Below are 19,758 nucleotides of genomic sequence, written 5' to 3'. Positions count from 1 at the left end.
CAGGTAATTTTAACCTAGATTTTTGTAATTTAAATCATTTTTTTATTACAAAGTTTATTTTTACATCATTTTGCATAAATCTTTTTTTTTAAAGATTTTATTTATTCACATAGAACTGGGGTAGAGTCCAGAGATGTGGGGTGAGAGGATTCACCAGAGACAGAGCTGGGAGCAGAACAGGCAGATAGATGAGAAGTACACTGCTGAGGGGAGCAGCGGGCGGGTCAGGAGAGGTCTGCCACGCCATGTGGTCAGTTCCGGGGCAGGCGGGGATCGAACTCATGCGGAAGTGGCTTTAACCCGCTGAGCCACCAGGGAGGGCCAGATTTTTGTAATTTAAAGTTTTATTCTAGACCTGTTACAAAGACTGGTTTAACAAAATATCAAAATTGTAATATTTGTGTGTTGAGTATTCATCTTAGATTTGTTAGAGATTTTAATCAAAAATAGATTTTCATGTCTCATTGAATTCATTTATTTTTGTTTTTTATGTTATTTAGTGAACCTAACTTTTACATGTAAATGAATTTCTGAACTCATTTGGAATGTCCTTTATTGTAGGATAAAAAGCATATCTATTTTTAAAACTCATAGATTTGTAGTAATATTTCCCAATTGTGAAATGGAATTAATAAAGAACAATAGTATTATTGTTCTATTAGACATACACACATAAAGGAACAAATGAAATAACTTAGTTATTTCATAAAGTTTGTTTTCTTACAGACTAACGTAAATACTGCATTTAAAAATAAATTTTGGCCCTCCCTGGTGGCGCAGCGGGTTAAAGCACAGCACTGAGAATCTAAAGCAGCTTCTGCATGAGTTCAATTCCCGCCTGCCCCGGAGGTGACCAAATGGCGTGGCAGACCTCTCCTGACTGCCCGCTGCTCCCCTCAGCAGTGTACTTCCTAGATCTGCCTGTTCTGTTCCCCACTCTGTCTCTGGTGAAGCCTCTCACCGCCCCTGAGCCTCTGGCCTGTACCCCAGTTCTGCATGCACAAATAAATGAATCTTTAAAAAAAAAAATAAAATAAATTTTATTCTAATGGGTGTGTTATTTTGCTATGAAAAGTCACAAAGCCTTTATACTCAAAATTGTAGTATGTCAGTATTCATAAATTATATAATTAAGTTGAGTAGTCATAATTATTTGAATACTTAGTAATAAGGTTATATAGTTCCAAAATAATATAAATTCAAACATAGTGATACTTAAATTGGTGAGCAAATTTAAGCACTTGCAGTAACTTGTCTATAAATTTTGACCCTAAGATTTTTTTTATAACAGTTTATTTTTACATCATTTTGTACACTTTTTTTTTTTTCCATCTCAATTGTAATCCCCGCGGGTTTCCCATCACCAAGTCACCCGTGTGCCATCACCATAATCCCGGGTACTTTCCTCCCCACCCCCTTTTTTGATCCCATTCCCCACTCCACCCCCACAAAATGTCTCTGGTATATGGTTGTTCATTATTTTTGCTATTTAAGATTTTTTTTTAAGATTTATTTGCGCATACAGAACTGGGGTACAGGCCAGAGGCTCAAGGGCAGCGCTCTCGCTGGCTTCACCAGAGACAAGAGTAGGGAGCAGAACAGGCAGATCGACTATCGACGAAGTACACTGCTGAGGGGAGCAGCGGGCGGGTCAGGAGAGGTCTGCCACGCCATGTGGTCAGTTCCGGGGCAGGCGGGAATCGAACTCATGCGGAAGTGGCTTTAGCTTCTTAGTGCTGTGCTTTAACCTGCTGTGCCACCAGGGAGGGCCGACCCTAAGATTTTTAAGACAACATGGGATAGCATTTAGATTTAGATGTCCTTTCATTTAATAAAGGGTTAGTAGTCGATTTTTTTGCTTTAATTTTTACTTCTTAAAAATTAAACATTTACTTTTTAGAAAGCTAATTTGGTATGTTCTGCATTTAAAGTAGTGAGTCATCACTTATTGAATGGAAGAAAATACTTGTACACCATGCATCTGACAAGGTGCTGATATCAAAAATCTACAAAGAGCTTATACAAAGCAACAAAAAAGAAAACAACCCAGTCAAAAAAATGAGCCGAAGAACTTAATAGGTATTTCTCCTAGAAGGACATACAGATGGCCAACAGGCACAAGAAAAAGAAAGATACGCATTATCACTTAGCATCAGGTATGCATATCAAAACCACAATGAAATACCACCTTACACCTGTGAGAAAGACCCATATCAAGAAGACTAGAAGCATCGTGTTTTGTTATGGATGTGGAGAAAAAGGAACCTTCCTGAACTGTTGGGAATGTAGACTGGTCTAGTCCCTATGGAAAACATTGTAGAGATTTCTCAAAAACAAGTACTGCATGATGCAGCAGTTCCATTCAAAGAATGATATTTATTCAAAGAATGCAAAGCACTAATTTAAAGGGATATTTGCATTCCTTTGTTCATTGCAACCCTATTTAGAATAAATAACCAAGCTATGGAAACAACCTAAGTGTCAAAAGACAGATGTGTGGATTAGGAAGATGTGGTATATGTACACAATAGAATACTACTCAACTATTAAAAAAAAAAAAAAAGGTCTTGTGACAACATAGCTCACTAGAGGGGATTATGCTAAGCAAAATAAGTGAGAAGGAAAAAGACAAATATTGGATGCTGTCACTTACATGTGGAATACAGACAACTAGATAAAGGATCAGGTGCAAAACCAAACCACTAACAAACCCTTGACATCTACATTTAAAGCTACCAGAGTAAGAGGGGAAAGGAGAAGACAAACTGGGGAAAAGACATAATAGTAGAGGAGGACTTTTGGGTGCCTCGGTGGTGGGTATGGTATGGTAACATATACAAGAAGGGTGTGATCCTATGCCTCTAAATATTAGTGTTGTAAGTCAGTGTTACCTCAGTACAAATAAATAAAATTCATGGTGCTTGAAATTTTAGCTGTTGAGAAAATTTTGGCTGCTAGAAATATAAAAGCCAATGCTAAGTATCTTAAACAATAAGGATACTTGGAATGTAGATGGCTAAAAATAGGATGGCTTCAGGATTAGTGCCCATGTCTTTTAATGAATGTATATACATATTTCTGTTGGGTATATACATAGGAATGAAAGTATTGGAGTATAAATACATGTATACTCAGCTCATAGATACTTCAGAATAGCAAGCCCAGTGGATATGTTTCAGTGCTCACTTTACCTACAGTGGCAGTATTGAAACCATTGACCCTTTTGTTTTACTCTTGGGATAAAACTACCCTTCTCTGATTTTCTACCTGTCTCTGTTCTTTGCCCTTAATTGTTGCACTGTTTATACTTGGTTAGACCTTTTTACAAGTAAACTATTGCAGCCAGCTAATTACACCCACCTCATTCAGAGAGGTACCCAATACCCATGATGAAGCTGGTGTTTGAATACTAGGACCTCTTCTAACACTATCACAGGATAACCTAATTATTTACAAGTAGAATTGATCTTTGCCTTATTTCTGCATTCAGTGTTAACGTTGGCCAAACCTAAATAACTTTTAGTTTTTCTCTTGTTTTCTAGCTTCTTTAATAAGGGAATGCACTCTAGAAAATACATTGTCAAAACCGGTAGCTAATGATTAGCTACATGTGACTATTCAAATTTTAATCAATTAAGATTAAATAAAATTTAAAATTTAGTTCCTCGGTTTTGTTACCCACATCTTAAGTGCTTAGTAGCCACATGTAAAAAAACTGGCTACCCAAAGGGACAGTGCAGATATAGAACATTTCTGTCATTGCACAGTTATTTTGGGTAATGCTAGACTAGAAGGAAATGGAATGAGTATCTGCATTATCCTTGAGGTAATGTACACTTTGAATAGAATTTTATGGAGGTTGTTTGGAGGAGGATCATGGGAATGTTGTAAGCATGGGAGTGTTTGGACTATTATATAAAACGTCTGAAGAAAAGAAAATAATTGAGATTTACTCTCAGATTTTTGGCCTTGGCTACTGAGTAGATGATGGTACCATTTGCCTGGAAGGGAAAGAATGGAAAAGGAGCAAAATTGGGAGAGTAGTGTTACTTATACTTTTCAGTGGGAACATAAGATAAACTTGAAAGAATTGATGTCTGTTGTCAGGGGGTTACAGTCCATTCCCTGAATAATTTAGAAAGTTGCCCTGACAATTGTTGAAGAAAAGATAAAATATAGTGGAATATTACATATTTATTTATATGGAGATTAAGATTTCATTCTTAAAGTGTTAATTTTAGCAACTAAAGGAAAGTATCCAGTATCATTCCATTGGACTTCCTGTTTGCACTTTTAGTCTATAAATGTCAGGTTTTTTAAAAATATTGTAATTATTTATTCAATTGAAGAAAAATACAGGAAAGCAAATCATCAGTATGGGAAATACAGTGGATTGGTTTCAACATGTGTTCTCCTGGAGAAGTTCATATGGTGTGGGAAGCTGTTAACTACATGTCTCAGACGACTTAGTGGCTGCAGATAGCTTCATAGTGCTTTGTTTTAACCGATCCGCCACTAGGGAGGGCCCCATTACCTACTTTGACTTGTTACTTGCATTTGATGTTGAATTCCTACTTTCCTGATATTAATGTTAACATTTGGCTTTTGTTTATTTTGCTATTCATCCCTGTGTTTTTTTAATAGTCTTTTGTTTTCAACCCAATTTGAAGGCCATTTGTATTTTGATAAGAGAACTCAATATGTATTTTATATTTACTGAGTAATGAATGCTTCATATCCTTTCTCACTTATTTTGCCTACAGTATTTGTTATACTGCTTTCTTTTTCTTTTCTTACTATTGTTGGCTTGGTAAAATTTATTTTCCTTTGGTTATATTTTGGAAATTCTGTTACACATGGCAGCTTTCTCATCTTTAAAGATAAGAAAAAATCTGTATTTCTTACTCTTATTTCCCTATAAAATAATAATGACACTAATTTGGAGTTCTTATTTAGATGTTCCCCAGTTGTCTCAAAATGTCTTTTTTACCTTGGTTTTGTTTGAATCAGAGAGCAAATATCCCATGTGTTATATTTGGTTCTCTCTCTCAAATCTCTTTCAAAAAGAACCACTTCCCCTCCAACTGAAAAGAGGAGGAAAGAGAGGAAACTCTTGCTGTTGACAGTTTATAAAGAAATTGCCTTTTCAAGATAAACTTGTGGAAATACAGTCTGAGATTACCATTTTGGTTACTAGAGATGATTGTTATGTGAATAATTGATCTGTTATTCTTGTCAAATGATTCCTTTAATAGTTGGATATCAACTTTTGAGCCTGCAATCTTTTATCTACATTTTGGAGAATGTCTGCCTTTTTACTCTTATGGAGAAGTAGAGGTATGCCAACTTAAATAGACATCTTAATCAAATATTTTTAAGTTTAGGTTCAAAATAGGATACAGAAGATATTCTTTCACTGCCCTGGATTTCATCTATTAACAAGTTATTCTTACTGACTTTGGATCTCAAGAATAGTAAGCAAAGTTCTACACAAGCGTTAATAACCAGGATTTTGTTATAGACTAACTTGTCATGGGTCCTATTTATAATTTGAGGCCAAACAAGTTGATTAAAGCATTAATTTTACATAAGTTTCAATAGATTTCTCCTAAGACAGTTTACCTGAATAGAGATCATAATGAAAGAACCCAAATCCTTATCCTACACATTAGCCATGGAAACTCAGTTAAATTGTTATCATGAAGAAAAATGCTTCATATATTTTTTTGCAATGGAAAACATTTTAAAGTTTATTTTTGAAGCTTTTTCTTACCCAAATATATAATTTGGATTATACATCTAATGAGGATACACCCTTTAGCCCTGAAGATATGATGAAGATGTTTCTTGCTTTATCCTCCTGGTCCATTGACCAGGCCAACTTCATTTAAATATCGTTATTATTTAGTTCTTCTAGCGATAAATACACTTGTATCCAGGCACATAATTTTGCTATCTTTCTCTTGGTGGGGAGGAAGGAAATGAGAATCTGTTGATTGATAAATTTCATGCTAAGACCAGACTAAAGAGAACAAAGTCTTGATTAAGAGGTTAGCTTGAGTTTCTAATTAGTAATATCAGGTGTAAAAATGCCTAGCCAAACAGGATTGACTCAAAGTGGGACCAATGAGGCCTGAAAGCTTGCCACAAGTCTAAGGTACCTTCTGGCCAGGAACCATAGGAAAAAATTGAAAAGGGGTCAAGTAAATCTGGGATGAAAGAAGCTGAGTCAAAGCAGACATCAAGATAACAGCTTCTATTGTCAGTCTCTCCATGTGTCTATCATGTGTCTCCTTTAAGTCCCCGCATGTCCTTGGAGCAAGTCCATGGTCAAAAAGCAAGCATGCCCTTCTCCAAAGTCGTCTTCAGAGTGTATCCCCTCCCAAGACTACCTGCCTTCCATATTATATAGCTTTACCTGGGCCCCCCATGTTAACTGGAGTGGGGAAACTGGACCACCCATGTTAACTGGAGTGGGGTACTCCCCTTCTGTGGAGTACCTCTGCTACAATATTTGCTAAGTGGTTAAGTGAAGAGAAAGTAGTGACTTCTCTAACTTACGAAGTGTAAGTAGTAGCTTACACTGTATAATAAAAATAATTTTAATTTTCTCAGCACAATTTATCAGATACTACAAGAGGTAACAAACGTGCACACATGATTTAAGGATCATAGCAGTCTTTTTAGGTGTAAGCCCCATTTATAGTTGAGAAATTGAGATAGGGAGTAAGTAATTTGTTCAAAGTTAGCCAGTAAGTGACTTAGTTACGTTCTAACTAATCTTTGTTCTAAGCATTGTAGTAAATAGAAAGATGCTAACTTTAAATCTAGAATACAAATAAAGTTCCTCTGAGATTTACCCATCATCCAACAGGTAGCCTTACCAGATCTGTTCATAAGTAAATTAGAGAAAATTTTCCTTTAGATTAATATATCTGACTCCAGAAGTGTGGTTCACTAGAGGTATCCATATATTTTAAACCTCTTTGAATTAAGCTGCAGCAGATCATTACTAATCCTGTTTTTCAGATTCTTAGAGATAATTGATTCTATTTTTGATATGGGATGAAAGGAGCTGTAACTTACATTAGAAGTTCATCAAGCACTGGCCATTGAATTTTAGAAGAGGTAGCATGGGGGTGAGCCTAAATTTCTGACAGGAAACTGCTGCCAATACTAACTACTTGTGTAATGCAGAGTAGATAACATCATCTTGACCTGCAGTTTTCTCATTCAAATAAAGACAATAACCATACCTATCAGAAAGGATTGTAAGAGTCAGATGAGTTAATATTTATGTATAGGTACTAAAATAGTACCTATCATATAGCATTCAATAAAGTTATTTTTGCTTTGGTTCAGCTTTTTTTTTTTTTACTCAAGATAAAATTCATGAAACAAAGTTCACCATTATGACATTTTAAAGTGCACAATTTAGTGATTTCTAATATATTCATACATTGTGTTGGCATCACCACTATCTAGTTTGAAAACAGTTTCATCACCTCAAAACAAAGTCCTATGCATTAGGAAGCTACTTCACATTTCTCCTGCCCCAGTGCATGCCTGGGAATCATTATCTGGCTTATTTCACTTGGCATGTTTTCAGGGGTCTTTGATGTTAATAGTATGTATCAGTGCTTCATTCTTCTTTATATCTGAATAAAATTTATTGTATGGCTCTCCCTATACCACCTTTAGTTTATCTATTCATCAGCTTTGGATATTTGCATTGTCTCCAGTTTTTTGGCTATTGTGAATATACTAATGTGAACATTTGTGTACACATTTTTGTTTGAACACCTGTCTTCATTTTCTTTAATAAATACCGAGATGTGTAATCACTGGGCCACGTGGTAATTTTGTATATTTTTTTTTCTTTTAAGGAACCACCAGATGTTTGCACAGTGGCTGGAAAGGTTTTAATTTTGAAGAAGTACAATTTTTGTTGTTGTTTATCCTTTAAATGTTCCCTATACTTATATACCTAAAAACCCATTATAAAATACGAGGTTACATAGATTTACCTCAGTGTTTTTCTGTAAGAATTTTACAGTTTTAACTCTTAATTTGGACTTTGATTCATTTTGAGTTAAATTTTGTATGCAGTGTGAAGGAAGGGCCTAACTTTACTCTTTTGAATGCCAATTTGTCTTAGCATCCCTGTGGTTCCCTACAAAATGATCTTGGTACACTTTGTTGAAAATGAATTCACTGTAGATCAATAGCTTCATTTTAGACTTGGGATTCTTCAACTGAGCTGTATGTCTACCCTTATATAGTTATAATCACACTAAATTGAAGATAACTTTGCAGTAGATTTTTTGTGGCTTGCTTTTTATTCTTTTGTTGAGATATAATTGACATAAAATTATGTAAGTTTCAGGTGTACAACATAATATTTGACATTTATATGCATTCTGAAAGATCACCAAAATAGGTTTAGTAAGCATCTGTCATACATAGTTACAAACTTTTTTTATGATAAGAATGTTTTAAGATTTTCTTAGTAACTTTCAAGTATGCAATAAAGTATTAACAGTAATCTCCATGATGAACATTACAGTCTCCGCAATTGCTTATTTATTACATAGACAACATTTTATGCCTTTGGCCCCCTTCACTTATTTTAGCCACAACTTCCAATTCCTAACCACTGCAGCCACCAATCAGTTTTCTGTAGCTATGAACTTCTTAATTATCATTATTTTAGGTTACACATATAAGTAAGATCATATGGTACACTGTATTTTTCTTTCTTTGACTTTTTTCATTTAGCATAATGACCTCAAGACCCATTCATGTCAATAATGGCAAAATCTGTCATTTTTGTGGATAAAGGATACACTATTTTGTGTATGTGTGCATGTACATTTGCATACCTTTTTTATCCATTGATTGATGGATACAGGTTTTTTTCCCCATATCTTGTACTGTAAATAATACTGGATTGAACATAGGGTTACATATTTAATTAGTGCTTTCATTTTCTTTGGATAAATACCCAGAAGTGGGTTTGTTGGATCCTATGATAGTTCTATTTTTAATTTTTTGAGGCCTCCATACTTTTTTTCACCATACTCTCATTTTTCTTCAGAGCATATACATCTTTTGCTCTTTACATTCTCACCACCAGTGCAGAAGTGTTCCCTTCCTCTGCATATTCACCAACATTTGCTTTATCTTCTTTTTTAATAATAACCATTTTAAGAGGTATGAGGTACATTTCATTTGTGGTTTTGTTTTGCATTTCCTTGATGATTAGTGTTAGGAATCTCTTCTTATACCTATTGACCATCTGTATGCTGTATAGAAAAGTGATACTTTGCTCATTTTTCAAACTTAATTTTTAGACAGGTGTGCTCATTTAATTGAAATTTTTTCTTCTGTGTTCTTTATTTACCCTGTTAGATAATGTGGTTTAAAAATACTTTCTCCGGGGCCCTCCCTGGTGGCTCAGCGGGTTAAAGCACTGCACTGAGAATCTAAAGCCGCTTCAGCATGAGTTCGATCCCTGCCTGCCCCGGAGGTGGCCACATGGCGTGGCAGACCTCTCCTGACCCGCCCGCTGCTCCCCTCAGCAGTGTACTTCATCTCAGCAGTGTACTTCGTCGATCTGCCTGTTCTGCTCCCCACTCTGTCTCTGGTGAAGCCTCTCGCTGCCTGCACCTCTGGCCTGTACCCAAGTTCTTTACGTACAAATAAATAAATAAATCTTTAAAAATAATAATAATAGGGCCCTCCCTGGTGGCGCAGGGGGTTAAAGCACAGCACTAAGAAGCTAAAGCCACTTCCGCATGAGTTCGATCCCCGCCTGCCCCGGAGGTGACCACATGGCGTGGCAGACCTCTCCTGACCCGCCCGCTGCTCCCCTCAGCAGTGTACTTCGTCGATCTGCCTGTTCTGCTCCCCACTCTGTCTCTGGTGAAGCCTCTCGCTGCCCCTGAGCCTCTGATCTGTACCCCACTTCTGTATGTGCAAATAAATCTTTAAAAAAAAAAAAAAATAATAATAATTTCTCCCATTTGGGGCACTGCCTTTTTATTTTGTTGATTATTTCCTTTACTGTGCAGAAACCTTTTAGTTTGGTGTAGACCACCTGTTTATTTTCTTTTTTAAGCTTTGCTTTTAGTGTCAAATCCAAAAATTCATTACCAAGACCAAAGTTAAGAAGCTTTAGTTCCCATGACTTCTTCTGGGAGTTTTGTTGCTTCCAGTCTTACACTCAAGTTTTGGTTTTGTTTTTTGTTTTTTTGTTTTTAGATTTATTTATGCATACGGAATTGGGGTACAGGCCAGAGGTGGTGAGAGGATTCACCAGAGACAGAATAGGGAGCAGAAGAGGCAGATCATCGAAGTACACTGCTGAGGGGAGCAGCCAGCGAGACAGAAGAGGTCTGCTGCACCATGTGGGTCACCTCCGGGGCAGGGCATGCAATCGCACTGAAGTGGCTGTGGCTAGCTTGCAGTACTGCGACCTAATCCGCTGCGCCACCAGGGAGGGCCCACATTCAAGTTTTTAAATCCATTTTAAGTTACTTTTGTGTGTATGTGTGACAAGATATTAGTTTCTTTATTTTTGTATGTCAACTGTGCAGTGTTCCCAATAGCTTTTGTTGACAGAAATAGAGTAAACATTACTGAAATTTGTATGAAAGCACAAAAAGATGCCAAAAGTAAAAGTAATCCTGTCCAAAAAAAGGGAAGGTATTCTCTAAGACTTAAAATTTTGCTACAAAACAATATGTTGTTGGAATAAAAATAGGCAAACAGATCATTGAGAGCCAAAAATAAATCCATATTTATATGGACAGTTATTTTATGACAAAGGAGCCAGGAGTATACAATGGAAAGTCTCTTCAGCAGATGGTGTTGGGGAAACATTGCAGCCACATGCAAAAGAATGAAACTAAAACATACACAAAATTAACACAAAATGAATTAATGACTTGGATGCAAGACCTGAAACCATAAAATACATAGAAGAAAATAATATAGTACATTCTACAACATTGACGTTAGAGATGTCCTTAGGAAAACAACCCAACAGCAAAGGAAACAAAAACAAAATTTGTCCTGTATAGCAAATTCAAAATCTTATGCACAGCTAAAGAAGCTATCATTAAAATTACTAACACCCAGCCCTTGCTGGTGGCCACCGGGTTAAAGCACAGCACTAAGAAGTGAAAGCCACGTCTGCATGAGTTTGATCCCCGCCTGCCCGGGAGGTGACCACATGGCGTGGCAGACCTCTCCTGAGCACCCGCTGCCCCCCTCAGTAATGTAGTTTGTCGATCTGCTTGTTCTGCCTCTACTCTTGTCTCTGGTGAATCCCTCTCCCCACCCCTGTACCTCTGGCCTGTACCCCAGTTCAAATAAATCTTTAAAAAAGACACTCTACCAAATGGAGAAAATTTTTGCCCATCATACATCAAAGACCCATCAAAGAGGGTCTAATGTCCAGATGCAAAGAACTCTGTACAATACAACAAAAACAAAACATCTGAGTTCACACCTTCTAAATGTCTGTGATCCTACCATGCCCCCTTTTTTGTGCAGTTATGTAGTTATTTTCACAGGATACATGATTATACATGTATCTCTACATATATTTTTTAATCTCTGATTTCTTTGTTGACCTAAGATTTGTTCAAAAGCATTCTGCATAGTCTCCATATATTTGTTTTTTCCCAGGATTCCTTTTATGTTTAAAATTTCTGTTTTCATGTTTTCTGAGACTTGTTTTGTACCTTAGCATATGATCTATTCTTTTTTTTTTTTTTAAGATTTATTTATTTATGCATCCAGAACTGGGATATGGGCCAGAGATGCAGGGGTGGTGAGAGGATTCACCAGAGACAGAGTGGGGAGCAAAATAGGCAGATTGAAATACACTGCTGAAGGGAGCAGTGGTGGGCCAGGAGAGGCCTTCCGGTCCATGTGGGTCACCTCCCTGACAGGGATGGAACTCATGCTGCAGTGGCCGCAGGTAGCTTCATAGTGCTGCGCTTTAACCGGTTGTGCCACCAGGAGAACCTGCTTATGATCTACTCTTGAAAATGTTCAATGTGCATTGAAGAAAGTGTATTCATTGCTTTTAGTTTGGAAAACTGTTGTAAATGTCCAGCCAATCCATCTGATCTACTACTTCATTTCAGACCTTTTTTTCTTTGTTAGTTTTCTGTCTGGTTGATCTTTCCCTTTGTGTCAGTGGTGTTTTGAAATGTCTGACAATTGTATTTTTGTTAATAATATTGTTTTAGGTCTGTTAATAGTTGCTATATATAACTAGCTGCTCCTATTTTGGAGAATAAATATTATTAACAGGTATATCTTCTTGGTGGGTTGTTCCCTTTATTATATAGTGTTCATCTTTGTCCCTGACTACCTTTTTTTTAGTGGAAAGTCTAGCTTATTGCATATGAGTTCCTGATTTATTCTTTGCGTTATTAGCATATATGACTTTATTCCGACCTACTATCTTTACTTTGTTTTTATCTTTTGGTTAAATGGGTCTTTGTAAACAAAGTGTTGATGCCTGGAAATTTTCACCCATGTTGTTAGCCTATGTCTTTTTATTGGTGAGTTCATACCATTCACATTTAGGGTGGTTATGATAAGAACTAGCTATTTTCAGTCATTTTGGGTTTTGATTGTTTTATTTTTCTGTTTCTTTTTTCCTTTGTTTTTCTCTATCTTTTTAGGTGGTTTCCCTTAGTTTTCTGTTAGATTCCTTTTTTATCTGTTGGTGTTATTATGGATTTTGATTTTGGTTACCATGGGGGTTTTAGTAGAATTCCTATCATTTTGGGTCCTTAATGAGCTGGTGTCTGCTTTCCTACATTTAACCATACTGATTCTACCCATTTTTTCCTCTCATTTAATATTTGTTATTATTGACTTGTGGTATTATTGCCCTTAATAGTGGGGTTATATTGTTCTTGTTATTTTGCTAAGGAGTTTCCTTTAGTTTTTCTTTTCTTGTGGAAAAACTCCCTTTACTATTACTTGAGAGTGGTCTGGCTGTGGCAAAACCAGTCAGCTTCTGCTGACTTTATTATCCTTTGGTCCCTTGTGCTCTTCCCACTGCTATTTTGATCCTACTCCATCATCCCCACCCTGCGCAGTATCTTATAGGGGATCCAAATAAGGAATCAAGGGAGGGAAATAATTATAATAAAGTGAAAACCAAAATCAACAGGCATATGCCAGAGACACTCATTATTTTAAAAGGTTTTCTAGTCCTGTTTCTTTCTCTTTCCCTTCGGGAAGTCCAATCATTGATAGATTTTATCTTCTAATTGAATCTGATATTTCTCATAAAGTTCGCTCATTTATCATTTATTTTGTTCTCTCTCTTACAGGTGTAATTTGTTTGAGTCTTTACAGCTGAAATTCTTTTCTTCTGCCATTTTGATTCTATTTAAGACAATCAGTTTGTCTTTGTTTCATTCAATCTTTTTGTGATACTTTTTATATTCAGTCTCTTGAGAGCTTGTTTGGAGTGTCTAGCCAGGGAGCACAGCTACTCCTATACCATGATTGAAGACCCAGCCATCTCTATTCGGGAAAGGCAGTCTCCTTCCACCTAGCGCATAACTTTAGGAGGACGATGTGAAGTGGTGAGGGATGAACGGGACACCCATTTAGCCAGCCAGATCAGCCGAGTCAACCCTGGCGATCTCTGGGGTGACAGATGTCGCAGCAGATCACTCTCACATTCTATTTTCAGTGTCTTTAGTGAAGAACTCTCTTTGTTCCTGGATCTCCTATGTAAGGTCTTGTGTCTGCCTCTCTGCTTTGACTGATCTTCCACTATTTCATTTTTGATATTGTTATTTGAAGTTGTTGTCAGATAGTTTCTCTATTTCTGTCTCTTATACTTGTCCCAACACTTCTGTCCTTTGGCTTTCCATTTGTGTTGAGATTTTTCCTTGCTTCATAGGCATGTATATTGGCTTATTTATTGCTGTTTATATGTGTGTGTTTGGGTCACCGGAATTTATCTTTGCTTGTCCTTAGTTTACTTCCATTTGAAGTGGAGGAAGGAAGAGGGGTCTAGTGATTTAATTCTTAATTTTGGCTTGAAGCATGGCGTTAGTCACCTCTGCGTCTTAGTTTGTTCAGTAGTATGCTGTAATTCTGTGCTTAGATTGTCTTCACTTCCCTCCCCACCTCCCTATTTTTCCCTATCTCCCAGGGATTGTGATCTATGAAACTTGGGCCTCCCAGGACAAGGCCAATATTGGGATCTCCAAACTCACACTCTGGAATAGCTTGCAGTTGTCTCAGAGATAGTTCTGTGTGTAAAGGGTACACCTGTGCCCACTTAACACTATGGCTACTCAACAGTGGCCATTGTTGGTCTGACCTTGCCTCAGTTGTAGTTTCTGCTGGGCTGGGAAGTATACACAGCTGGTTTGTGAATTCACTCTAAAGTCCTTTTTTTTGTGGTATATAGCTTTTTATGGAGTCTGGACTGGCTTTTCTTTGATTCTCCCTCCACCCCCAACCCTAACCCCACACCCACCACCACACACACTTATTCTTTCCCCTCAATGGCCACCAGCCTTAGTCCTTAAGGTCCCTGGTGATGTCCTAGAGTTGTGTAGTTGGTTCAAAGTGTCTGGATATTTCTAGGAGCACATGTCATTGTTTTTTTTCCTAATTGTTTTCAAAGTAAAGAGTGATTCCAGCCTCTATTATGCCATGTTTTGGATGAAATCTTCATTATTAACTACAATTAAATATATACATATGTGCTTTTTGAGGTACAACTTGTGTAGAGCAGGTTGTTGTCAATAGGGAACTATCCACGACCCCCTCCACACACCTCCACCCAAGTTTGTTAGCTCTGTTCACTGGTAGTAGAGTTTTTTTGGTAAATGACCCTACTGAGCAGATTGTCTAGAGGGAAATAGGCATATCTAACAGGCCAGATCCTTAGTCAAGAATTGCCTATTTTCTACTTGGGAACCAAGAAGGTGACCAAGGTGTTGGGAGATAAAGCTTAAAAAGTTGGAAAAATTAGGATGGGGTAGTAGCTACTGGAGTACTGGAAGTATAACAACTATATGGCTACATTTACATTTAGGGGATACACCGTGGCAGAAAAATGGAGTATTGGGGTCACTACAGCAAGACTAGAAGCAGGAAATACATAAAGTGACTTGGTCATTTTAAGTTGTGATCCACAATAAATATGTATTAATTTTGTAACTCTAGAAATCACAATCTTAAATTACTGTGTTAAGGGGAAGGATATCCTAAAGGAACTCTGCAGAGTCTTGTGGACTCTACCCCCTACTCCAACTTTCTGGACCCTACCCCCTTTCTCCAGTGATTGGAAACTACAACTCCCAGCAGTACCAGGGAGAGAACTGCGAGGACCCAAGGGCGGAGCTAAGCAGGCACTCTGGGACACTGGGGGACATTGGGGGATAAGTAGGGCGCTATTTATTGAGTCTCTAGCTATCTCTTTTCTCGGTGACTCCAGGCTTTCAGTTAGGTTGTTACCAAAGCTCCAAGTCAGCCCAGCAGGTAGGATATTCCTGTTGCTGTTTCCTTTTCTTTTCCTCTTTTTGTAAACAAACCCATTTTGACTCATTTGTGTGTGCCTGCAGTACAACTGAATTTTAAGCGGGCAGGTTGCAGGTGAGGCCCCATGGACAGGCAGCCCAGGTCACATTGGGGTGCCCTGTAACAGTAGCTGTAATTAGAGAATGATTTGGTACTTGACCTCTTTTATCAATAAAATTTACATCAGAAATTTCTAGTAAATCACCTAGTAAATAATCATGTTACCTGTATTTTAATGTAAGAAACACATCAATTCCACTAGCAAATTAGAGTGAAAATCATAGTATATTGCCTGCAAAACTTACTCTGCTAATTTTATATCTCCTTATCCCTCCACAAATTACAGAAATATTCACACCTACATTGAAACTTTCACTGTAGAGTGATAACCTGGAGCAATGAGCTCCAGAAAATTGAGGGTGAAGATTATGCTTTATAAAGGAGAGTTTGAGAGATAATTGTAGCCTCACTTTGTCTCTCTCAAATTGTTTTTCTTAAACAGATGTTTAGTCCCTGGTATCCAGATTTTTGGTTTGTTGTAGATATTTGAACTTTTTAGTAAAGTTGTTTTAGGAATTAATTTGACAAATACTTGGTTATAAAACTAGAGATAAGACTTAATAAACAACTTTACCATTATTTTGTCTTACTATAAATATTTGTTATTGCAATAACTTTTCAACTTACTGGAAATAGTTATAAATACATCTTTACATGTATTTTATACTAGCTTGTAAAATGATGTTCTGAGTTTACCTGTGTACACAGCAGTCCATAAAATGTCATTTTATCATCTACTTAAGCCAAAGTACTTACTAACTTATAGCAAGTTTGTAAGTATATTTAAACTACTTAGAAATATGTAAGTAGTAGTGGGCAAACTTATTTTTTGTAAATTACACTAAGGAAACCATTGAAGACACTCTTGAAGGTACTAAAAAAAGTTAAATACAATATACATATTTCTAATTATCATATTTTGGATAAATGCAAATTTAGCTGCAATCAAATAGGCATACTTTTGACAAGTGAAATTGAGATTCCATGGACTATGGCTGAATGGTAAATTCAATATAAATAACAATGAAGAAACCACATATGGTAAGCCTAGGATTCAGAAATTGACTTTAAGATGCTCAAATAAATAAAGCTCTTCTTTGAAGGCAGACAGATGTATTAATTTTTAATTTGTTTCTTTTTGATCTCCTAATTACTGGGAAAGATTTATAGGTTAATTTTGGAAAGGCAAGTGTTTTTGAAAAGTTTTGCCAAAACTGTCTTCTTTAAATGACTGTATGGTAATGAAAAGTTAAGAAGAGAGCCAAATTAGATTGAATAATTGTTCAGTCATGTGGGTCAGGCTAGTTGCATAGCATGGTTGTTAGACTGATTGCTCAAATTACATTGCCTGGGGTCCTGCACTTGGTTGGCTGTCTTCTCAGATCTTAACAAGGTTCTGGGAATTTCTTATTCTGACAAAGTTTGCTTTGTATTTTTCCCTGCCCCCACCACCTCCAGGATGCTTCATCTGCAGACATTAGAAAAGCATATCGTAAGCTTTCACTAACTTTGCATCCAGACAAGAATAAAGATGAAAATGCAGAAACTCAATTTAGACAAGTAAGTGAAAAGTGCTGTTATTTTATGTATTTTGTGACAAATTTATAAATAAGTACTTATGACAGAGATAGTAACATGTAGGATTTTTCCACTTGAAAATGAGATTGTTAAGTAATATATTCCGTTTTCACAAAATATGTTTTTAACCAAAATTTTTATAGTAGAGTCATAGTTCTGGGGAGGGCCATATTTGTTCTAACTTTGTTGTATAAATTACAGTTTCTGCTTTAAAAAGAACATTTTACAATATATTTTTTAAGATTTTCATTTTACGATTTTTTTCACATCGCAAAGATTTGTTTTGATATTAAACATTTTTAACCTCTCAAGGCACTACTGAAAACATAAAATGTTATTATAATTGTTTTTCTGTTCATTCATCGTTTATGTGAGCACAGGGCTTTCTGCATATGCATTATAGTAATATTCACCTTTCTTTAGTTTATTTTAAAGTAATGCTTCTATTTTTAGTTGGTGGCCATTTATGAAGTTTTAAAGGATGATGAACGAAGGCAGAGGTGAGTGTTCATTTCTGCTTTTGAACTATGACTTTAGTTGATGCATCCATTTATATAGGAAAAAATTCACATTAAAATTTATTTTTAACTTAACTTTTGCTCCTTCCAAGATATGTAATGTTTGTAAAATGTATGATTGAAACATAGTTAATCTCTATTGAAAATATTCACTAGGTTGATTCAGTACACAAACTTTATTAGCAAGTCATGGCTTCATTAGATAAAAATTTTAATATGAATGTCTATGCCCTGGAAAATACAAATTTCACTTGCTTTCAAACAATTAATTGCCCGTTCACTTTTTATATATCAGTAGTTGTTCCTGTCTGTGCTTGATGATCTTGTTGTTCTTTTCATTTTTAACTGTTACATAATTAGGCTGAAGTGATAGTCAAGTTATTACACTTCTTGATGTTTCCTCATTTAAAATAATAACTCTTATGTTAGAGAACAGTTTGGACAAGTCTATAAAAGATAAGAGAATAAAAACATTTTCTTCTTTTTCCTATTTCTTTTATCTCCTTCTCTTCCCTTTCTCTGCTTTTGATTCTGTGTTTAGGTTTAAACTTCAATTAGAGGCAATGTCCATGTCCTGAGACTTTTCTGTATACCTTAGAAGAGTAATAATATATTAATACCATGGTTTATAGTGCCAGTGACTTAACAGGAGATTGGCAAGAGGCTCTTTCCAGTATGTCTTCAGAATGTGTAAAATGTAGACTGTCATGATGAGCTTCAAAGTTTAAGTCAGACCTACTGTAAAAAATATATTTTACATCATGCCTCATAAGATAGAGGCACACAACAGAAACCTATATTTCACAGAACATTTTTCACTGCTTGTGAAGCAGATCAGCAATTTCTATACAAAGTTATCCTAAACTATTCTATGTTTTTTAACAATGTTGGATGTGGTCCTCTAGATTAATTTCATGAGACACTAGTGGGTCACAGTACTCAGTTTGAGAATGTTACTCCATAGTACCTTAAAAAAGAGAACTTAGGTATTTGAGATTTTAGGCTAAAACCAGTCCACAAATCCTTGTCTCTCTGTGGGGGCTAATATAACTTAAAGCCAACCCAAAATACTATGTTGTGTGCCATTCTACACCTTTTTTCAGATGTACTGTCTGGAATTATTCTGTGTCCTAAAATGTTAGCTACCACCCTTTATTCACATCTTAACTCTTCAATTTGAATACTTCAGTTTGTCAGATTGCAAAGGAAGGACTAGAGATGTCCTTTCTGGATGTGTTCTTTGCTTTATAACAAGGGCTGGCATTAGTCCAGATACCATAGCAGACATTCCTCAGGTTTGAGATAATCCATGGTGTTGAAAGAGTCCTAGAAGTGTGTTAAAAGAAATGTTGATCATTCTGTGCATATTTTCTAGTTGGTTTCTCCCAGTGGGCCCCTAGTTTGTTTCACACATCAAAAATGTGTCTGTAAAGATAGCTTTATTTAGTCTTATAACTTCAGCCATCAGATTTTATCTTCTTGTTATCTTAAAAGTCAATAAACTTTATAATAATTTCTCAACTACTGAAATTATATCTTTTTTGAACAAGTAGCTTCTTAGACATAAGCTGTTTCTTCATTAATAAATGTAGCTCCTCTAACATTTTCCTTTTAGGATCAGTTCCCTTTGCATTGATTTCAGAGTATTAATAAAAAAAATGGATTTGACAAGTTACACAAAGAGCTGTAGTATTTATGCCCCTTGAGGCACTAGTAACTCTTTAGTAACAGGTTTTCCTTGAGGCTAGAGTCAGTTTAACTAATCAAGCTGAGAATCAGTCCTCTAAAGCTTGTGCCTGAGGCCAGGTGACCTGTGAGTATTTAAACATACTGGAGAAATGCAACACTACAGACATTTACCTAATGCTTATAATTCCTTCAGGGAAATAAGATATCATAGTCAGTTTTATCTTGAAAAAGAAGACTGTCTCGGGCCCTCCCTGGTGGCGCAGCGGGTTAAAGCACAAGCACTGAGAATCTGAAGCCGCTTCCGCATGAGTTCGATTCCCGCCTGCCCCGGAGG

The 19,758-nt window shown here is 36.3% G+C and overlaps 1 protein-coding gene across 1 annotated transcript in view; it reads left to right on the top strand.

Annotated features, from left to right (window-relative positions):
• DNAJC1 (DnaJ (Hsp40) homolog, subfamily C, member 1) overlaps positions 1-19,758 on the top strand; it is a 116,708-nt gene that overhangs the window by 23,870 nt on the left and 73,080 nt on the right. The window contains exons 2-3 of the mRNA XM_004691297.2: positions 17,098-17,199; positions 17,671-17,717. Of these exons, the coding sequence (XP_004691354.1) occupies positions 17,098-17,199; positions 17,671-17,717 (149 nt within the window). The remainder of the gene's footprint in view (positions 1-17,097; positions 17,200-17,670; positions 17,718-19,758) is intronic.

The sequence above is a fragment of the Condylura cristata genome, unplaced genomic scaffold, assembly GCF_000260355.1.
Source record: "Condylura cristata isolate star-nosed mole 26May11 unplaced genomic scaffold, ConCri1.0 scaffold00030, whole genome shotgun sequence".
Classification (NCBI taxonomy): domain Eukaryota; kingdom Metazoa; phylum Chordata; class Mammalia; order Eulipotyphla; family Talpidae; genus Condylura; species Condylura cristata.
This window is presented reverse-complemented; position numbering and strand designations above follow the sequence as displayed.